A 21,617-nucleotide genomic window follows, 5' to 3' on the forward strand; every position below is an offset into this window, starting at 1 on the left:
GGAGATATTTTACACTTTGCACCCTCCTAAATGTTAGGCATTCCCCCTGCTTGATCTCTCTCATAAAAGTGAAATGGGATTTTAACAAGATTCATGGCTGTCTTGAGACCAACGCTTCCCACATTGGCCTGTTAACCCCGATGATAAACGGTACTGCAGTGCTATCTGATAACGTCCACAAGATGGCAGTGTTGCTGTGTGTAATGTATATTATATTTGGTATGGTGTGTGTTGAGACGGTGTGTAAAAAAAATCCTATGGCTGTGCATGAAGCTTTACGGGCACAGAAACCGTTACCACTGAGAATGAGGAACCGTGCAGTCCCCGGCTGTGCGTGAATAATGTGAGTGAACAACAGGTGCGAGTCAGGCTCGAAACTTGGCTCGTCATCTGCATTTCCCTTTAGTTTCATGTAATTTCCCTACAGGCCTGACAGAGTGCACCTGGAGACCTATGGCCATGTGTCACACTACACTGCTGTACAAAGCCAAAGTGAAGTACCTACATATTTTCTCGAAATTGAGTTTACTCTAAAAATGGTCTTCATAACACCTGTGTGAAGTTGGCACCCCATATGTTGAAAATCTGAATAAAAGCATTTTGGTTCGTTCGCGCATGAGTGTGCAGGCAAAATGAGCATTTGTGCACAAACCCTCTTTAAGATATTTACATTGTGATATTGCTGTGTCAAACTTGCAGTAACTACAATATCCAACCTAATACCAAGGCTTTGAAGACATTTTCTGAGTTTTAATGTTGGTGTAGTTACCGCACTTTGCCTTTGTTAGGCAGTGCAGTCAGACAGCCCTGGCTGGGCCCAGGACAAAGTCATATGAAAGCCCCCCCACCCAATACATATGTAACTATGTAGTGAGGATCCAACGTTGTTTGTCTGATTATCATGACTCTCAAATCGAAGGTGTTGCGTCACTGCGAGGGCGGAGCCTGGGTACAATTTTGGGGCCCCCTTTCCCTGGGCCCGGGAAAACTAACCCCTTTGCCTCCCCCCAACTTCCCCCACCACCCCCACCCGTTACCTTCCCTGGCTGCAGTGATTCACATACTCAGCCTTGGAAACATAATCACTGCTCCTGTCACTCAGAAAGCAATCCGAGCACCCATTTACCTGTGGTCATTTGAAATGCCATTTAGTGGTTTCTTGCAAATGGACAGCTAATTCATGGAGTCTTTTGACGTGGTTGGAGGTCTTTGTGTACCCCAGAGGGATTGCCATAGAAACTGCCGGTAGTTATAGTAGCGTGTTGTCCCTGGTGATGTTCCGAGGCCTTTAAGGTTGCACAAGCCCCCCTGCCTACTTACACACACACACACACACACACACACACACACACACACACACACACACACACACACACACACACACACACACACACACACACACACACACACACACACACACACACACACACACACACACAAAGCACTTAGGGCTCTCAAGGGAAGGTCATGGGCCATGGCTGTACAGAAAAAGACGGTCTGCCATTTTCTTCCACCTTTGTGCAATTATGTCAAATTGTTATTGTGTGTACGCTATTATTTGTGTGTGTGTGTGTGTATGTGTGTGTGTGTGTGCACAGTGTGCGTGTGTCCGTGTAGGTTGTGTACGTATGTGTGTGTAAATATTCCCTTTAAAAGGACAGCCCTGTGTCCACATCAAGACACCAACGTCTGCCGCTTAATCCCTTTGCTTATTAATTATTCAAATCTATTATTTATGGATCCTCAATTATTGAAAGCCATATAATGTTAGATACAGTGGCGTGCATATCAACACCAGTGCTGCTCCTTTCGAGTGTGTGCTGCTTGCAGTGGCGGAACAATTGCACACAGGACCCCAGGGCAAGACACTTACTGTATAGGGCCCTCTGTACAGCTTGCCAAGCTCACAATAGGGGCCCCACCACCAACACGGAAGCGTCCGGGCCCATGGGCAAGTGCCCTGCTCACCATCCCTACAGCTCCACCCCTGGCTGCTTGCTCCTGTCAGGGGCTTTACACAGAGAGGTTATTAACTTCTTAAAGATGAAAAACACTATCAGACAGTGTCACGCATCATTAGAGACACAGAGTTGCTGTACCATATAGATTCCCTTTTGTTGCATCAACTTCAAAGCTACGTCGTAGATCACCAACTTTGATGTAAAGGAGTCAAAGACTTAGTTGTAAACTCGACTTTTTAGAAGAGCAAGAATATTATATTTAAGCAAGGAAATTAACAAACAGAAATGCAAAAATCAAATATAAATCATATTTATAATATACAAATTGTACAGATGCCATACACATTATGTCACTTTGTTTTTTGTCATACAAACAACATGGTTATGCTTTACAATTGGCGGTACAGCTGCTGCTGCTGCTGACAATTAAAAGAAGCAACTTTCAAAAATGGAGAACTTCATAATGAACACAAGCAAACGAGAGCGAGAGAGAGAGAGCGAGAAAGAGAGAGAGAAAGAGAGAAAAGAGCCCATTTTAGCAAAAAAATTATATTAAATACTTAATAACATTCCACTGTCATCCTCAATCAGTTAGGCCCGTCAGTTAAGCCCCCACAACAATCAGGAGAGACAGGAAGAAGAGAAAGGAAACGCAGGAAATGGAGTCTGAAGGACATTATTAACCGTTCATTATTAACAAGAACAATTTCACTGCCTCCGCTGCGCTGGAGACATGGAACATGGTGATGATGCAGACAGAATTGGTGAGTTTGTCTTTGTACATGAAAGGGGGATACAGTGTTCCAGACAATGCTTGTGGGAGTTCGGCATTACTCACAGGTTAGCCCCGCCGCCATTACAGAGAGGGTACACACAAACACGGTTCTGCATCGTTTAGTTGATGAAGTGCTAGGGTCTCGGTTTTACTCTTCTATCGCTTCACATACACTATATCTGTGGGTTATTACTTCAGAAGAGAGAGCGAACAGCCCGCTTGTTTTTTCCTCTCCTCTAAACTCGCCACTATAGTCATCAGTTATCCTGCGATTGGCCATCGCCAGGGGGAATGAACAGACCCAGGTGATCCCCCTCAATGATAAAAATACACACACACCCACGCATATGCATTTGCACACACACACACACACAGTCACACTTAGGCATGCATACGCACACATGAACAACATGAAAACAAACATTCACACAGACATTATCACACACGCACGCACGCACGCACGCACGCACACACACACACACACACACACACACACACACACACACACACACACAGTTTGTGTATTTGTGGACTTTGGGTCTAATCATTTGTCAGATAAGGGGGAATGTAGATGAATGGTCCTCATTAGTCATTAGTAACATCCTCTCTTGTGTCATCGGCCCACCCAACGTACATTTCCACTGCCCATGTACAGATAACAATATTACCATTTTACCAAGATATTTTTCCTGCACTGTGTGTACTCTACTCCCAATCAGTTACCAGTTACCATGGAACATTGGTACCCATACAGACCAATAGACCAATACACAGATTATTCAAGGAAAACACTTTAAAAAAAATAATTCGTACAGATTTGTAGTGGCTTTTTGAGGGTTTTGCAACTTAACTCTAAACACAGTATAGGGCCTGTATTTCATGGCTTTCCTCACAACATGGTGCACTACACTCTATAGCAAATGAGTGCACATTTTGGATGCATCACTCTATTCTATACCATCTCCACACTCGTTGTGTTCCCTTCCTGTCCCCCATCCTCACCAAATAAAGAAAACAACCAAAACCCCCCCCCAAAAAAACCCACAATATGTTGTCCAGAGGAGCCTGTTTTCTGCACGACAGCACAAGACCACACGGTTCACCAAGCAGCGCAGAGACAAAGAAACAAGAAAAATATGTCAGGAATATGAAGCAGGCTCAGACAAGGATTAGGGAGAGAGAGACAGAGAAAGAGAGAGAGAGAGAGAGAGAGAGAGGGGAGAAGGGAGGCGACTGAAGGCGCACCGGCTACACAAAAGGAAATTAATATCTGACTGGAGACAAACAAATCAGTTTTAACACCCCCTTCCTTCCAGAGCACAGAAGCAGATCGAGGCAACAAGAAACATGAACATCGGGGTGGAGCACACGGGATAGAACTTCAAAGCACTGTCAGCTTCAACTTGGACGAACAAAGAAGAAAAAAAAAACACTTGGCAGAAATCTTTATTATTACCACTCAACCCTACCACCTTCCACCGAGTGTGAAATGAGAGTGAGGAATCGCGGTGGAAATAATAATGAAAAAAAAGACAACACAGACAGAAAACGATATGAGTTCATATATTATAGTATATATATATAGATATCTTTGTTTTCCACATAGGACTCTGGGATCGATTGGCGCTCTCTACAGCGTGGGTGCAATCTGACATCCTCAGGGTCTGTGAGTGGGAGTCTAGATGAGACCTCTATCAGGGCAGGCGATGGAAAAGCCATTACGCCCGGAGCTCCACAAGACCTGCGTTGGCCGTAATAGTGGATCTCATGACCCCCATCACCCCCCCCTTCATCCACCCAGTCAACCACCCTACTCCTACAGAGGGGCAATAGGCCGCTCTGCCACCAGTGACCTGTGGGAGTTAGGACAGGGAGGGTTATAGTAGGGCAGGTGGGGGTTGGAGTGGGGCAGGATGCTGCTGTGCCTCAAAAAACAACCTCCCATTGCACACAGTAACTCAGTAGCCCAAAGTTCCCCCTCCATCCCTGGATCTGTCAGCAGGCTGTATAGCCCACGCACTGCACTGCACCGTGGCACCCATGATGTCACACATCACACCTTTTAGAATGGTGGCCTTGGGAAATAATCTACACGCTCAGCAGTCTGTGCAGCCGAGTGAGTGAGCGAGCGAGCGGACACAAACAAGCTTTGGTTCGACATCATCAGCACTCCTTTTGAAGTGTTAGACTGCGGCTGGACATTCCGACTCCTGGCGACGAGCGATTTACAGCATGGCACTGTATGTATGTATGCAGAGAAGCCAACAGAAGAGGGGACAAAGCTCCCGGGCTCAGGAGAAGAGGGGGCCCAGAATTGGGTCCTCATTGTGTTGTATTTATTGGGTGGGGGGCCTTTCAGATGAGATTGTCCTGGGCCCGGCCAACGCTGTCAGCGGCCCTGACTGTATGTCTAAGGAAATAACTCTGAAGAGAAACAGTGAGGTCTTGGGTTGGGGAGGGCGGTATGGGGTGAGGTGGCAGTGGGAGATAAAAATAAAAGATCTTAAGTGTGGACTGGAGCCAGGTCTTTAGTGAGTCATGTTTTTCCTCGGCCTACTTTGCCTGTGCACAAACCAACGCAGAGGTCTGAGGTATAATAATAAGACTAATCATTAAGCTGTACCGAATACAACTAGTCATCATAAACGAGTGTTGCTTTTTATTGAAGTATTGTTTTTGTCCAAGTCATCGAATCTACATGCCCCTAAAAAAAGATCATTTTGAGCGAGAATGGATATGTCTAGTCCCATTAGCCAGCTAACAGGTCACACCAATTAAAAAGCTTTAAAAAAAAATCAAGAGAAAAACACATGTACAACATTACCACTGGAAACTCACAGAAACTTTTACAAAAAAAGACATCTCAGCAAAACCCAAAGGTCTACTCTTTTCCTGTGTATGTATGAGAAAAATGAACCAGCAGTAGACTAACAGATCTGATCTGTTTTTAAAATGTTATCAGTGCTGACTTGTCTAAGACTTTGTTGTATTTTGATGAACTCCACCCAGAATGTATGAAGACCCTCAGGTCCTTTGAACTCAGATGGTGGTTGGTGACTACAGACGCTTCATGGTCTGTGAAAATAGACCCTTAACCATATTTCTTTCACCTCCATAATACTTTTTGCTCTCCTTGGAAAAGACATTATTTTCTTCGTATCTCAACACCTCAACCAAGTGTATTGGCTTCAACACACAAAAGTGCTGAATATACATTCTTATGTTTTTAGAGAATACACTTGAGAGAATATAATGCTGAGAAAAACAGTGACATTCCTCCATTTCAATTTCAGAATTGAGCAAAGTCTATCAGAAAACGTAAACAGGGGAGAGAGAGAGAGAGAGAGAGAGAGAGAGAGAGAGAGAGAGAGAGAGAGAGAGAGAGAGAGAGAGAGAGAGAGAGAGAGAGAGAGGGAAACAAAAAGACCAACTCCTTTACAAAGACGTTCATCAGTATGCCATCTGGTTCACAATGGATTGCCTTTCGCAACGGTAGCCATTTCCTTTTCCCGCTGTGTTTTCTCTCCCTGTTGTGCCCTCTTGATGAAGGAACTTGGACAGTAATACTGTACAGTGGTGGGCCTGGGGCTGAGGATGGGTGTGGAGGAGGAGGAGGAGGAGGAGGAGGGCACTCAGGAAGGAGGAATGTGTGAGTCAGTGAGTCCATCTTGTTAGTCTCAGGGCCACCCCTTTAGTCCACAAAGTATATCTAAGCCATGTGTTTTTAATATCCAGTGGGGGTGTGATAACAGCCCTTCCATTGCCCTCAAGCCTCCCACCTCCCTCCTTCTCTATCAGTGTGTATACTATACACACAGTTCCTCCTCAGCAGATGCGAAGTGAGAGTGGCAGCGAGGTGAAAACGAGACAGTATTTAAACGGGAGGGCTAATTTGAGGCAGGCGCTGCCGTGGACGACTATCTGGCGGCAGGCTGAAAAGAAGAGAAAAAAAAAGGATTTGGGGAAGGAGGGAGGGAGAAGGAACAAAGTAGGACAAAGCAGCGGAAAAGGTGCCATTAACTCGTAGAAGGCTCGTCCAGTGGGATGACGCACAGGGAGACAAGAAATAGACCAACCAGCCCTTCCTGGGAGTTGGGTGAGCAGGGCGGTTGGTGGATAGGCTAGGCAGGTACGGTAGGGGGTGTTTAGGCTTGAAGTCAGTGTAACTGATGTCTTGCACGGCCGGTGTGGGATAGTGAGTCTCTATTCCGCCACCTCCGTTTTGTCTTCCCTCTCTGTCCCCTCCCCAACGCTCCCATTGGTCAGCGTCCCTTGCAGGTGCATGGCGACCAACTCTGCTTTGTCCAGGTCCGACTCCGCCTCTCTGACCTGCGTGCAGAGATCGCTGCCATTGCTTACCTCTGCTGTGCTGCTCTGTCCTCCCTCCTTTTTCATCTCTTCCTCTCCCTCGTTCCCCTCCTCCTCCTCCTCCTCTTTCTCTTTCTCTTCTACTTCGCCTGTGTGCTCTGACGCTTTCTCTGCCTGTCCGTTCATCTGTGGTTCAGAGCTGCTCGCTCTGCTGTCGTTCCTCTCGCCACCTTCCTCTGCTTCCCTCCATCTCTGTTCAGCCTCTCCTCCTGCCGTTTCCTCATCGCCTTCATCATCTTCTTGCTCTATCTCTCTTCCAACAGTTTCTATCCCCCCTTCATCCTCCTCTGCCTCTCTCGCCTGGGCCTGAGCTCTCGTCGTCTGCTTAATCTCCTCGTCTAACTCTGTGCTCTTCCCTCTCTCTTCTCTGTGCTGTCCCTTCCTCTCCTCCTTCTCCTCCTCTTCGTCTTCACCTTCTTGCTCTCCCACTCTGATCACCTTCTCGGCGGCGATGTCAGAGATCTTCTGATCGTCCAAGTCGCGTCCGTCTGCCTGCACCGCGTCTTTCTTCTTGCTCTTGCCCTTTGGCGCGTCTTTGACGGAGTTCTTGTTGGACTTGTTCCGCGTTTTGAAGATGAGTTTCTGCAACACAGGATGTTTACACATGAGAACTTCGCACAGCCTTGATATGTTTCAGAGATATTTTTGAAGAGAGAGAGGGGCCATGAGAAAAGAAATGAACACAGCTAAAAAAAAAAAAGAATGATGGTGGGAAGTCATGGTAGGGGGGTGGCGGGGAGTGTGGGAGTGGTCGTGAGAGAGGGGAAGAAGAATGTTTTTGCGACCAGAAACGAGCACAGCACACACAGGGGTGGAGGAAATTCCAACGGGAGAGAACGACTTTCCCTGCAGGCTACACAGGAGACGCCATTAGTAATAAGAGCAATGGAAAAGTCATAAAACTCAACTAATGCCTTAGCATAACAATGCAAATCGCTGCCGGTATTCAGAGTAGCAGAAAGCAGGGAGAGAGCCCCCCCCCCCCCCCCCAACAAAACAGAGCAGATTGTGCCGTGTCGCCTATTTAACATTCCCATTGTAACCCAGCTGGAGTGGTAATGCATGACAGGTTTAAAACCTTCAGTCGGAGCCTGAGAATTCTCAAGTGCGTAGGGGTCTTTCTCATTTCTCGCTAGCCATTTATATTCTGCTCGCCGAGGAGTTGTGGTGATGTGATGGAGCCATTCTCTTCGGGGGTCAGAGGGGCCAAACGTAGAGGCTGGCTGTTCCAGGCTCGGTGGTGGATGGAAGACAGGTGGCCATATTTTTAGAGGGCTTACATAGTCGACGCATTCTAACACTTACATACCCGCAAGGCTACGCATCGCTACACTTTGGATGGCATTATGCGTCATTGCGTAGCACAACGCACCTTCTCAATTTTTGATACGCTATATGCTTTGTCATTGGAGGAGACACTTGCGTCACTGTAGGCAGAGGTGGAAAGAGTACTAAAATATTGTACTCAAGTACAAGTACTGTTACTCTGTTGAAAATGAACTCAAGTACGAGTAAATTTACCAGTCAAAAAATCTACTCAAGTAAAAAGTAAATAATTTAAAATGTATTTGAGTAAAAGTAAAAAGTTACTTTTTAACAATCAGCGTCTTCTGCCTCTAGATGTGCAAGGGGTGCACTGGGTTAGAGGAAGAACAGCTGTGTTGATCTCCTCTGAGTTAAGTGAATCTCCATCGTCAGCCTCGATGTCAGCCATCAGCATTTGAGTGAGAGGTCGCACGCGCCAACTCTTTATAAACTAGGTTAGAATTCTAGAGTTTTTTTTGTTTTTTTTTACTCAGTAAAGCTTGTTCTATAAAATGTACCGAAGTACATTACTCGAAAGAAAATGTACTCAAGTAAAAGTAAAATTACAAATTTTAAAAAGTAGTTTAAAAAGTACAAGTACACAAAAAAGCTACTCAATTACAGTAGCGCGAGTAAAGTACAGTAATTAGGCCTAGTTACTTTCCACCTCTGACTGTAGGACACGTAAGCGTGCGTAAACAGGCCATTAGTTTCCGGCATCCCAGGGCTGTAGTCAAGTCCACACTAATGCTTGAAGGTAAACAATCTGCCATGCATGTCAAGATAAACTAGTATGTTATTGGATTTAAGCTCTGCTCTAGGATACTGTATATGATGGCCAGTGTAGCGAAGGGAAGTAGAGTTGCCCAGCCCGGACTCAAACCCAGAACTCTACTCCCCTTCGCTACAGCCAGTGTTCTAAATTAAATGAAGACAGACTTGGGCGAGTGCAGTCCAAAAGCGGTATTTGGCAAGACCAGTTTCCGAGTCCAAGACAAGTCAGATTCCAACTACTGTACTAGCGAGTCCAAGTCCGCACCAAAATGGACTTGACCCGGACTCAAGTCCGGGTCCGAACTGGAGTACTACTAGCCTGGTCCTGACTATCCCATAATACTACCATTTCATTTCGTATTCTTGGTCTGGGGGTTGTTTGATCTGAAGTGCTTGCAGGAAGCGGAAAGTGGTTTGAAATGATTGGACAGCTCTCACCATATGGCAGACAGTTACACAACAACAACATAGCGCAGACCAGAGCCATTGGCACAGACGTTTACGTCATCTTCACGAGCGTCCTCCCCCTTTTGCCCCCATGTTTTCTGAGAAGGTTTGGCCGTTCAGATCCATACCACAGTCACATCACTCCACAGAAAACAGGGGCCAGACTGGTAGTGGAGCCAATCCTTTGGCGGAAGTATAGAATGGCGCGCGAGGCTAGAGCATTACAGCCCGTCGACTATCCAAGCCCCCTTAGAGGCTGGGCAAGCTGAGGGGAGATTGACACTGACATGAGAGGAGCCACATGAGCGGCTGACTTGTAGCGGCAGGCTAACGGCTAATGGTGGGAGGAAGCAGCTTAGCTCAGCGCTTTTTGTTTTTTTTTCTTCTTTTTTTATCTCAGATAACAGCAACATCCCCAGGCCAGCTATAGCTACGGGGTGCCTTGCACGCACAGCGCCAATCCCCACTGGGGAAGGGGAGCTACAGAGCCACAGGGAGGATGCAGAGAGAGAGAGAGAGAGAGAGAGAGAGAGAGAGAGAGAGAGAGAGAGAGAGAGAGAGAGAGAGAGAGAGAGAGAGAGAGAGAGAGAGACAGACAGACAGACAGACAGACAGAGAGAGAGAGAGAAAGAGAGAGAGAGAGAGAGAGAGAGAGAGAGAGAGAGAGAGAGAGAGAGAGAGAGAGAAATATATAGACAGACAGACAGACAGACAGACAGACAGAGAGAGAGAGATATTTGAAATGATGGTGTGTGGGAAAGAAGGATAGAATGCAGGAGTGGAAGAGGGACCAAAAGAGACAGGTGCATCAAAAGATATGAAGTGGAAGTAAAGGGAGACAGAGAATGAATGGTGCATGCTTCAAGAGATGGATAAAGAAGTGAAGTCAGTGAAAGTGAGTGGTTGATAAAACAAAGTATATACTGTGTGTGTGTGTGTGTGTGTGTGTGTGTGTGTGTGTGTGTGTGTGTGTGTGTGTGTGTGTGTGTGTGTGTGTGTGTGTGTGTGTGTGTGTGTGTGTGTGTGTGTGTGTGTGTGTGTGTGTGTGTTGGGTTGGGGGATAACATACCTTAGCCTCTCTCTTCTTGCGTGGTAGGACAGGCCTCTGGAGAAAAACGATCTGCTTGGTGCACAGGCTTCCATCACTGACAGGCAGGAGGGGAGATAAGCAGAAGAGCAGAAGAGACACATTAAGGACTTGAAAGAGAAGAGGCCCTCAAAAATACACTGACCCCCAGCATCCATCACATCAACCCAGCGTTACGTTACGTTGTGAAGGGGCCTCCTTTGGCTTGAGCGATGTGTGCATCACGGCGCTATCTCCGCCAAGGCCAACGGTTCATTTCCCGTGACACACTGCTATGGATCCTTGTCACAGGGATAGTGGGCTTGTTTGAAAATGGCTGGCTTGCTTGAGTGGCTGGCTCAGAGCCATGGCCTGTGCGGATTTGAAAGAGTGACGCTGTTTGGACAGACTTGTCACAGTGTAACTGCGCCACATGGGTGGCTGTGGTGTGGTATGTTGACAATCAGATGAGACATTTCTAAAAGTGTCATATAACAATGCATTGGTTTAAGCTAGGCACTCAGCCAGTCATACATTTCAAACAATCTCACATGGTCTTTGGTGTCATCGAATGGTAACAACTCTATCCCAGAAAAAGCTAATTAAAATAGGCCAACAAATGAATGAATTCTAAAAAAAGACTTGGTTTGAAGTTTTTGGTGGATTTTGTTTTCATTGTTTTTTAAATTATTTGTCCATGTGTTTATTTTCAGGCGTCCAACTGGCCACTAGGCGGATATGTGAGTCCTTTTTGCCAAGGTTAGATCCTGCGTGCATGTGGAATGGTGACAGCAGGCTCGGTTGCGCTCGGTTCTGTCACGACACTTCATTCTGCCGCCCACCCCCCACTCCAAAAACCCCACTACCACACGACAAGCACCAATACCACCCTCCTTCAAATTGCCTATCAAGACAGGCCAATTTCCTAAAATACTGTCTGTCTCTGGATCAGCTCCGTCTGCCCGTGCGTGTGCACTGGATGAGGGCCACGTCTGATCTGGGGTCAGGTGGGTGTTTAGTTTTGGCTGGTGTGAGAGGTGTCAGGATGGCCTCTGTCTGTGCATGCCGCTCTCTTCATTATGTTCCATGTGAGTGTCCGCGCTCGCTCCACGTACTCCATCTACCACCATGCCCATCAAGGAGCGGCACTAGGAAATGAAATGGGCCGTTCTAACCCAGTGCCTCACACAATGAACTGGCGTGGCGTGTGCCTGTGTGTGTGTGTGTGTGTGTGTGTGTGTGTGTGTGTGTGTGTGTGTGTGTGTGTGTGTGTGTGTGTGTGTGTGTGTGTGTGTGTGTGTGTGTGTGTGTGGATGTGTGTGTGTGTGTGTGTGGTGGAGGTAGGGTGCTGGTTTCCCCACAATTAACTGGTGTGTGTGTGTGTGTGTGTGTGTGTGTGTGTGTGTGTGTGTGTGTGTGTGTGTGTGTGTGTGTGTGTGTGTGTGTGTGTGTGTGTGTGTGTGTGTGTGTGTGTGTGTGTGTGTGTGTGTGTGTGTGTGGCCCTGGTATTCTATTCCAAATGTCCCCAATAAATAAGGGAAACCGATGATCTTCAGTGTTTGTCTTTGTCATTTTTTGTTACAAATAAAGCGAAATGTGTCAAATATGCCATAGCCTTACCCATAAGTGAGGACAGCTCTATTTTGGCATTTTACGAGTCAATTGTAACATAATGGGGGTCATTGCAAGGTCCCCATAAGAGTAACAATGCCAACATGTGAAAAAGCGTTCCAAGTCATTGCTTCCCATAATGTAACTAACATGTGCGAGCGTGCGTGCGTATGTGTGTGCGTGTATGCATGCGTGTGAGTGTGTGAGTGTGAGAGTGCGTGTGTGTGTGTGTGTGTGTGTGTGTGTGTGTGTGTGTGTGTGTGTGTGTGTGTGTGTGTGTGTGTGTGTGTGTGCGCGTGCGTGTGTGTGTGTGTGTGTGTGTGTTTGTCTGTCTGCTCTGTGTGCTATGGTACCCAAGGGGAGAAAAACAAATACCAGCCATGTTGGGATTTGTGCAATAAATGGACTGCCCAAGCATTGGCCTCTCTCCCTCTCTCCCTTGTTTTTTTTCTTTCTCTCTCTCTCTCTCTCTCTCTCTCTCTCTCTCTCCATCATCCTCTCCTCCTCCTTCCATCATCCACTCTCACTCCCCTCCTGCATTCCTTCCCGTTTGCTCTCAGTAAACACTTGGCTGGGAACCGGCACGAAAAGATAAACCTCGAATTTTGAACAACAAACAGCTGTAGAGTGTGTGCCGTGGCCGTGCCGTGTGTGTGTTTCTCCCTCCTCCTCCTCAGTCCCCACCTCTCACCGTTCATGTTTTCGACACCAGCCGAGTGCTGCTAACAGGGCCGGTTTTAGTCAATTTGGTGCCCTAGGCCAGCACCCCTCTTTGCTTTTAGTGGCATTAGAAATTGGCATGCGTTTATAGTGGCATACATTTGATAGAGCACAGCTGATCTACTACCTACATACAGTATGTATTGAGTGCCCATTAATAATAATTGTCAATATAAAGCTTGATGCTTTATTTCACTTAATGTTCTAATTCTGTGGGACTTGGCGCCCCCCAAGACATTTGGCGCCCTAGGCGACCGCCTGGTCTGCCTATGCCTAGTGCCGGCTCTGGCAGCGAACATCTCCTCTGAATTCTCAAGGCCTTTTCCCATCCATTTTAGGCGAGGGAGGGTGGTGGGAGAGGAACACGCAAAGTGAAGTAAAAATCCAAACATGTCAAAGTTGTGTTCAAAAGTAGATAATCCCTGCTGAGGTTCCAGATGAGGCCTGTGCGTAATCCTCATAGGAAATGCAGCTCAATCCTACAAACATGCTTCCTCCGCCTGCTCACTTACTCTCCATCTCTCTGTATCGCTCCCCCTCTCTCTCTGTTTCCACCTCCTCTCAGCTCAGTATGTTACTTCATCGGATTTCCCACTCTACCTTTCTTTCTTTCTGTCTTTCTTTCATTCTTTCTTTCTTTCTTTCTTTCTGTCTTTCTTTCATTCTTTCTTTCTTTATTTCACTCTTCCTGTATTCCCCACTATTTATGTCTCTCTGTCTTTCACATCCTTCCATCCTCACCTCCTCTAATTCTTGCCTATGTGCTCTCAGGGCCGCGTTAACCCTCGCCGGGGCCCGGTGCAGACGCAATCCGGGGCCCCTACACCACATTATAATGAGCCATAGCCTATTTAAAACGCATGAAACAACCCAGGCTACACGTTCTACTCCAACACAAAAAAGGGTGCGCGGAACCCCCTGCTGAGTTCACCAGTCGCAACGCAAGCCATTGGAAGGCTAGCCAGCTGACAGGGAGGAGATTCTGTGCACTACCGTTTAGCAGAGTAAACGTCGGCTCAGTTATACTACCAAACAGAAGCACAACCAAAAGTATCTTATTTTTGCTACGTTGCTGCCGACCAATTTGTCGAATCGAAACCGTCGTGGGAAAACACGTGTTAATTAATGTAACTTCCAATGGCCTTGGAAAGACTGTCAAATGAAAGTAGCCTACTCAGCTGTCGCTTGACGCGAGGAAGGGGAATCCCCTTAGCAGCGAAAGTGAAGCTGTCACGAAATCCCCTCAAAATGTACCATATAGGCTACCAATGAAGAAGTTAGCGGTTTTCATCTAGATGGTGCATTACAATGCAATAGTGTGCAATCATTACAGTAGATTACGGTGCAAACTCGTAGGCCAAATGTTTAGATGTGGATGTGGTCGGATGTATCACGCAAGTTTTTTTCCCCTCCCAGATAAGAGCAACTTGCTAACTGAACAATCCGCGAGTGGTACCCAGGCATGTTTTAACTGAACACAAAGCCGAACGCAAAGATATACGCTGACAGAGCATCGACATAAGACCTATTACAGTGCTTTAGGGAAATGGCCATAACATTGCTTTAGGAAAATGCGACTAGCTTATATCATTTTAGTGTTTGCTAGATTGGCTTGCCCTGTTGTTGTCAGACTGTCAGAACTTTCAGTGCTGGTTGGTGCACTTGCTACGTAGCATTATTGTGAACACTTTTTATTCGCCGCGCCATGCAAGACTTTTGTTTCGCGAATGCAGTTGGGTGCATGATTTATTTCCCCATGTTTTAACAATAGAATAAGATAAAGTTAGGTTGGTGTGCTGTGCTGTGCTCTGTTTGCTCAGCTTAGGTGATGATTGCACAAGTCCATGATCGCTATGCAACAATTATTACAAAAAGCGATTATAACACTGACATTACAAAAATGGATAACGTTGCCAACCTTCTCTTCAATGCGTTAATCCATGCCGGGCTGAAGTTTATCCGTACAATCTGAAGCAAGTGCTGACGCCGAGTTTCTCACATCTTTTTTAGACAGTAGCCCATCATCAAACTATAAAATTATTGACCACCGTTTTCACTGGTGGCACACAACCAGAAGCATCTGACTGAAATGTTAAGTTCCGACCTCCGATTCCTGCGTGCATGCAGAGGCGATTCTAGGCTCAGTAGGGGGGCCAAGCGAAAATTAAAAAGAAAAAACACTTGTAACAAATCGCCACTACTGTTCCCCAGCTACAGTCTTGGGGGGCCCAAGCTGCCTGTCTAGCCTGGTGACAAGATATGCATATGCGCCTCTGCTTGCCTACGGATGGCGAAATGCGTCAAAAGTACAATTGATTGTCTCAAAATATCGTTTCATATTTTCCTATCTCTCTGATCTCACGACGTCCGGGGCCCCCTCTAGTGGCGGGGCCCGGTGCTGCAGCACCGGTTGCACCATAGGATAACGCGGCCCTGTGTGCTCTCTCTGCTTTTCTTTCTTTCTTTCTTTCTTTCTTTCTTTCTTTCTTTCTTTCTTTTTTTCTTTTTTTCTTCCCTTGTATCCCCACCCTTTCACTGTCTCTCTTCCCATCACTACATCTCTTTCTCTGTCTTCCATTTTCTTGCCTTTCATCCTCTCTTTCTCTCCTGTAAACCCGCACCCACCCACCTCTCTTTCATTCCCAGTCATCCATCTTCATCTCTCTCTCTCTCTCTTTCTCTCCCTCCTCCTCCTCCTCCTCTCCTTCTGCATCCATCCATCTCTGATCCCATAGAGGAGATAGCTACTGTGGCAGGGTGGAGGAGTCTGTAACAAACTGCCGGCTGCTAATCTTCATCCCCGCGCCGTGCGCCCGTGAGGGGCTCACCACAAATCTCAGCTGACATCACACGGGGCTGCTCCATTTTCCAGCACCAGCCTCAGCTTACCGTGTAGGGACCGCATATCACTCATTCACTCCTCTCTTTTATATCCTCTCCTCTCTTTCTTTATATCCCTCCCTCTTTCTCTTTCTCTCCATCATTCATACCCTAGGTAACATACTGTACACTCAATCCCAATCCCTCTCTCTCTCTCTCTCTCTCTCTCTCTCTCTCTCTCTCTCTCTCTCTCTCTCTCTCTATAACCATCCAATCCTCTCCATTCCAATCTGCTACAAGATTTTCATAAAAAAAGCCACATCATACTAGATAATTGCTTCTAATATCAAAAAATGTATGACAGAAAGAGAGAGAAAGAGAGTGAGAGAGAGAGAACTTCTGCGTGTGTGAGAGAGAGAGAGCAATTGAGAAAACCTGAGTCTTCAAAAAGCAGAGTGAGTAAAACGTGTGAGTGAAAGGCAGCGCTATTAAAGTTTAAAGACTGGGAAGCGCTCTCCTGCTAAAATAAAAATGGCTTCCTCAGCAGTCCTCTTCACACAGGATCTATTCCACAGCATGTTCCCTGTCAAACTCTCCACAGCGGCAGCAGCGGAGAGGAGAGAGTGGAGCGGAGACACACAACACCTGCACGCACCTGTCACGGTATGCTCGTCCTACCCCCGCCCGCCACAGATGCCCTCTCTTTAAAAGGGAACAACTGCTCTGTTACATCCAACTCTCTAAAGAATTCAACTCCGTAAGTGTTAAAGTAGCACCGCAAATCCAGCATCCATTCAAAACTCTTAAGAGTTGAATTTAACATTTATATCGAATGGGACCTGTATGCTCAGAAGGATCGAGTTGAATGAACACTGCAACTGTGTGTTATCTCACCAGGAGTCAAGCTATCCAAGCAGCGCAAATGCTACATGGCAACACCAGCGATCCCCCAATGAATGAATGAATAGAGGGGGATAGCAGGGGGTTAAGCTACTGAACAGCGAACACTTATAATCAAAGAAAGAAAGAAGACATAAAATAATTGGTTACATGGCATTACATGAGAATGCATGTATGTGGGGGGATGAATGAACACACGCACTAGAGTGGTGGGATGGGCATCCATTGGTGGCGTTTTGTGTTTCTTTCCCTGGGATGGCACTTTGATTAATTAGCCATAGAGCCCGTGGTCGCGTGGCATTTTCCGTCAGATTAAAATAGACCTGTAATTAATCAACAACGCTCCGAAACCATCACTCAGCTGACGTGCCGGGGTGGGTTGCCGTAGGAGGAGGGGAGGAGGAAGAAGAAGGAGGAGGAGAGGAGAGGAGGGAGAGAGGGTGGAGGATGGAGGAGGATGGAGGAAGAGAGAGGAGGAGGGAAGAGTGGGTGTGGCGGTGGGCGGACAGGGTCTGATAAACACATATGGAGCCTGCAGGAGATGCAGACATAACATGAAATATGTGTGTGTGTGTGGGGGTGTGTGTGTGTGTGTGTGTGTGTGTGCGTATGTGAATGTGTATAGTAAGTAGATGATGATGTGAATGTGTGTATGTGTGTGTGTGTGTGTGTGTGTGTGTGTGTGTGTGTGTGTGTGTGTGTGTGTGTGCGTGCGTGCGTGCGTGCGTGCGTGCGTGCGTGCGTGCGTGAGTGCGTGCGTGCGTGCGTGCGTGCGTGCGTGCGTGTGTGTGTGTGTGTGTGTGCGTGTGTGTGTGTCTATGCGTGCGTGCGTGCGTGCGTGCGTGCGTGCATACATACGTGCGGGTGTGCAGTAAGTAGATGATGGGGTGGGCGGTGGTGGCTGTGGTGGTGGCACCATCTCCAGATCATCTGAGGAGCTGTCAGCCCCCTTTTTTCCGGGAGTCATCAATTAGCCCCAGACAGCCGAGCCCCCAGTGCTGTGCAGAAGGCACCACCATCCGCCTCCCTGCACCATCCCAATCCCTGCCCCCCCCTACCTACTGCACCTCCCTGCCTCCCCTCCACCCCCTTGCCTCCTCACACCTGTGCCCTGCAGGTCCTGCTCCAACCACACCTGTGGATGTGACCCTGCCTCAGGGAACACCACTCTGCTACAAGCCCACCCCTCCAGCGCTGCCTTCCAGGTCAAAGCCGTATAAAGACGCAGCTGCACGTGTGGCTCAGCGCGGAGTGGAGCTGTATGCTCCGTGCTTCATGCTCCAACGCTGGCTGACAAACCGGTGTCAAGTCCTATTCACATCAAATTACCACTCACATGCTCACAGGGAGTCGACGGAGATCAGCTACCAGTACACGCCAGACCCAGGACCCAGGAGTTTTTCCAAAAAATATAAATGTTCAGTGTGCAGTCTTTGTCTTCCTTGCCCATTGGAAAGCCAGTGTGTAACCAGGCTTGTAAGGTGCCATTCAGACCAGGCTTGAACCTGTGACCTCACAGCAGCAACAGAACAGGAGGAAGATGTGCTACCAGGTGACTGAAAAGGTTTACTGATGTTTACTAGCTGTGCTAGCTAGCATCCGTTAAATATTTACGCTGTTTGACTCGGGTGTAACATCATTATGCAATGCAACATGGTGGTCTATAGACTGCAGATGTGATAGCTACTGTACACTAGACGCTTTGTGGAAAGACTTGTACCATAGGTGCTGTTATATCATAAACACTCCAGGGAATGAACGCCGGGCCTAAAGGGAGCCTCTGACATTTGATGGTGACGTATTAACGATTTGCAGTTGTAAAGGTTAGTGTTATATCCAAATATGTCAACGTAAATTCTATGTGTTTTCGCAGGGGAAAGGGTACCTTGACATTCTATAGTGGTGGTTGTTTACTTAAGTGAAATATGGATTTGGATTGTGGTGCTGTGTTTTGCTGTAGCATGGTTGTTTCTTTAATTAAGAGTCACTTGGGATAAAACATCTATTAAGAATAATGTCAACACAACATTTGTGTTCTTAAAGAACACAAGACTTGTGGTATCTTACAGTTAACTGAAGGGTCTGAGTAGGCTATGTACTCCTTTCCACTGCACATGTATCGTGGTGTAACAGTCAATTCAAAGTTCGTGTTTATAGGTAGTTTCTGAGCTATTACCGTCACCACTGAAACTTCATGCTACGCCTCAGGGATTCCCGACGCTCTTTGTCTGTGTTGTAATGTAACACTGTGGTTATCTATTGCATATGTGTTATTTCCTTATTGCTCTATCTGTGGCTGACTGTGTTTCTCTATGCATTACATCTCAAATTGGCATAATATTGATTGATAGGCATTTTGTTGCACTGAGCTATTATCCAAAACATCTTACAATGAGGGATGTAGCCTTTTGGTGCAGTTGGATGGCCGGAGATCCATTTACAGAAAAACACAACAACTGTTCACTGAAAAAAAAAAATCTCAACTAACATTACAACAACATTGCTACAACATTACAGATAGCCTTAAGTGACGGATTATGACTTGGTCATTACCATTTTGGTTAACAACAAAGCTAGGAGCTCTGTACACAATCTAGAGCTTTGAAGAGACACACAAAATGCACAAACACAAAGTTAGTGCAGCCAGGCTGGAGGACAACGCTGGTGACTGGACTGGAAAGAGCAAGGTTGAGGACGGCCTGACAGAATAGTACGGTAGCCTACCTGTTGGTCTTGACCATGGGTGGGTGGGTGTGTGTGTGTGTGTGTGTGTGTGTGCGTGTGTGTGTGTGTGTGTGTGTGTGTGTGTGTGTGTGTGTGTGTGTGTGTGAGTGCGTGTGTGTGTGTGTGCGTGAATGTGTGCATGTGTGCGTGAATGTGTGTAGTAAGTAGATGATGGGGTGTGTGTGTGTCAGTGAATGTGTGTGTGTGTGTGTGCGTGTGTGCGTGTGTGTGTATGTATGTGCGTGCGTGCGTGCGTGCGTGCGTACGTGAATGTGTGTAGTAAGTAGATGATGTCAGTAAGTGTAAGTAAGTGTGTGTGTGTGTATGTATGTGCGTGCGTATGTGAATGTGTGTGTGTGTAGATGATTGGGCGGGCGGCGGTGGACAGTACGGCACGGTAGCCTACCTGTTGGTCTTGACCATGGGGGTGGGCAGGACACAGGTCAGCCTCCATCCATACATGGCCAGCGATTGCAGCAGGGGGATGTAATCCGTCTTCACCTGCACACCCTGAAGAAACACAAAGACAGTGGAGCATAGTGCATTATAGCACAGCATGTTACATGTATTGCCTTTTTGTATGACATTTGAAGAGGCACACACAGAGACACACAGAGACGAAGACAGAAACACACACACTCACACATGCACACACGCACACACAGTTGCACAAGGACAAGTCAGGTCACACCAGTGCTACATCTCACAATCTAGACTCTTCAAAGGAGACTCTAAATTCCTGTCACATCTAGTCTCCCGTTATCTCCTCTCTCTCTCCTCTACCTTTACTCCTCTCTTCTCTTCATTTTCTCTCTTCTCTTCTCTTCTCTTCTCTTCTCTTCTCTTCTCTTCTCTTCTCTTCTCTTCTCTTCTCTTCTCTTCTCTTCTCTTCTCTTCTCTTCTCTTCTCTTCTCTCCCCTCCTCTTCTCTTCTCTTCTCTTCTCTTCTCTTCTCTTCTCTTCTCTTTCTCTCTCCTCTTCTCTTCTCTTCTCTTCTCTTCTCTTCTCTCCCCTTCTCTTCTCTTCTCTTCTCTTCTCTTCTCTTCTCTTCTCTTCTCTTCTCTTCTCTTCTCTTCTCTTCTCTTCGCCTCTCCTCTCCTCTCATCACCCCATCTGTACCCTCAACTCACATGACAACAGCTGTTGAGATGAAGAATGGATGTGATGTGCAATAATAGATGAAACACAGTTTGTTTGTTTGTTTGTTTGCTTGTTGGGGACCTAGTGTAGCAGATTGAAGAAGGACAGCACTCTAAAATTTTGACTTTTATTTGCTCAGAAAGGTTTTGGGCTGAGCATTCTTCTTCAGTGTGTAATGGCGATCAACAAGACAACAGAGCAGTAGGACCCAGTACTGTCATAGACTTAAGTAGGCCTATATCTAGGGTTACTGAAGTATGAATGCAGAGAGCTAGAGAAGTATTCAGCCTGCCTCCTCAAACCCATACACTGTAGTGGTGACGCTTTTATGTACTTTGCTAATGGGAAGAGGCAAGAGAAAATCGTAAAGGCAATTTGCCGCCTAGTCAATTTGAGCAATTTTTGCGGTTTACTGCTACTCCTATTTGGACTGAAACTTTGGATTCTTGTACTAATGCTTATCTCAACCCTCCATGCTGTGATCTCGATTTTGACTTCTAACTTTGTTGTGATTATTTTGCGTATTGATTGATCTTTGTCTATCTGAGTTATGGCGATGCATGTCTTTGCTATGTAATTTATTATCTGGTGCATCGTCGCCTTGCTACAACCTAATTTCCCCTTTTGGGGGAACAAATAAATTCAATTCAACTAAAATTGTAGGGCTCGATGTTTAGGTAGTCAGGGAGGAGAGGAGCCACTTCAGGACCCAGTAGACTTAAGCATGTGTATGTGACAGGCAGAAGAGAAGAGAAGAGAAGAGAAGAGAAGAGAAGAGAAGAGAAGAGAAGAGAAGAGAAGAGAAGAGAAGAGAAGAGAGGAGAAGAGAAGAGAAGAGAAGAGAAGAGAAGAGAAGAGAAGAGAAGAGAGGAGGAGAGGAGAAGAGAAGAGAAGAGAAGAGAAGAGAAGAGAAGAGAAGAGAAGAGAAGAGAAGAGAAGAGAGGCGAAGAGAAGAGAAGAGAAGAGAAGAGAAGAGAAGAGAAGAGAAGAGAAGAGAAGAGAAGAGA

The 21,617-nt window shown here is 46.6% G+C and overlaps 1 protein-coding gene across 2 annotated transcripts in view; it reads right to left on the reverse strand.

Moving 5' to 3' along the window:
- Positions 1 to 2,255: 2,255 nt before the first annotated feature.
- LOC134449451 (raftlin-like) overlaps positions 2,256 to 21,617 on the reverse strand; it is a 145,071-nt gene continuing 125,709 nt past the window's right edge. For both annotated transcript variants that reach the window (XM_063199388.1, XM_063199389.1), the window contains exons 8-10: positions 19,878 to 19,981; positions 10,700 to 10,775; positions 2,256 to 7,686 (exon numbers count right to left, since the gene is read on the reverse strand). In XM_063199388.1, coding sequence (XP_063055458.1) covers positions 6,940 to 7,686; positions 10,700 to 10,775; positions 19,878 to 19,981 — 927 coding nt within the window. In that variant the 3' untranslated portion in view covers positions 2,256 to 6,939. The remainder of the gene's footprint in view (positions 7,687 to 10,699; positions 10,776 to 19,877; positions 19,982 to 21,617) is intronic.

The sequence above is a fragment of the Engraulis encrasicolus genome, chromosome 5 (genome assembly GCF_034702125.1).
Source record: "Engraulis encrasicolus isolate BLACKSEA-1 chromosome 5, IST_EnEncr_1.0, whole genome shotgun sequence".
In the NCBI taxonomy this organism is placed as follows: domain Eukaryota; kingdom Metazoa; phylum Chordata; class Actinopteri; order Clupeiformes; family Engraulidae; genus Engraulis; species Engraulis encrasicolus.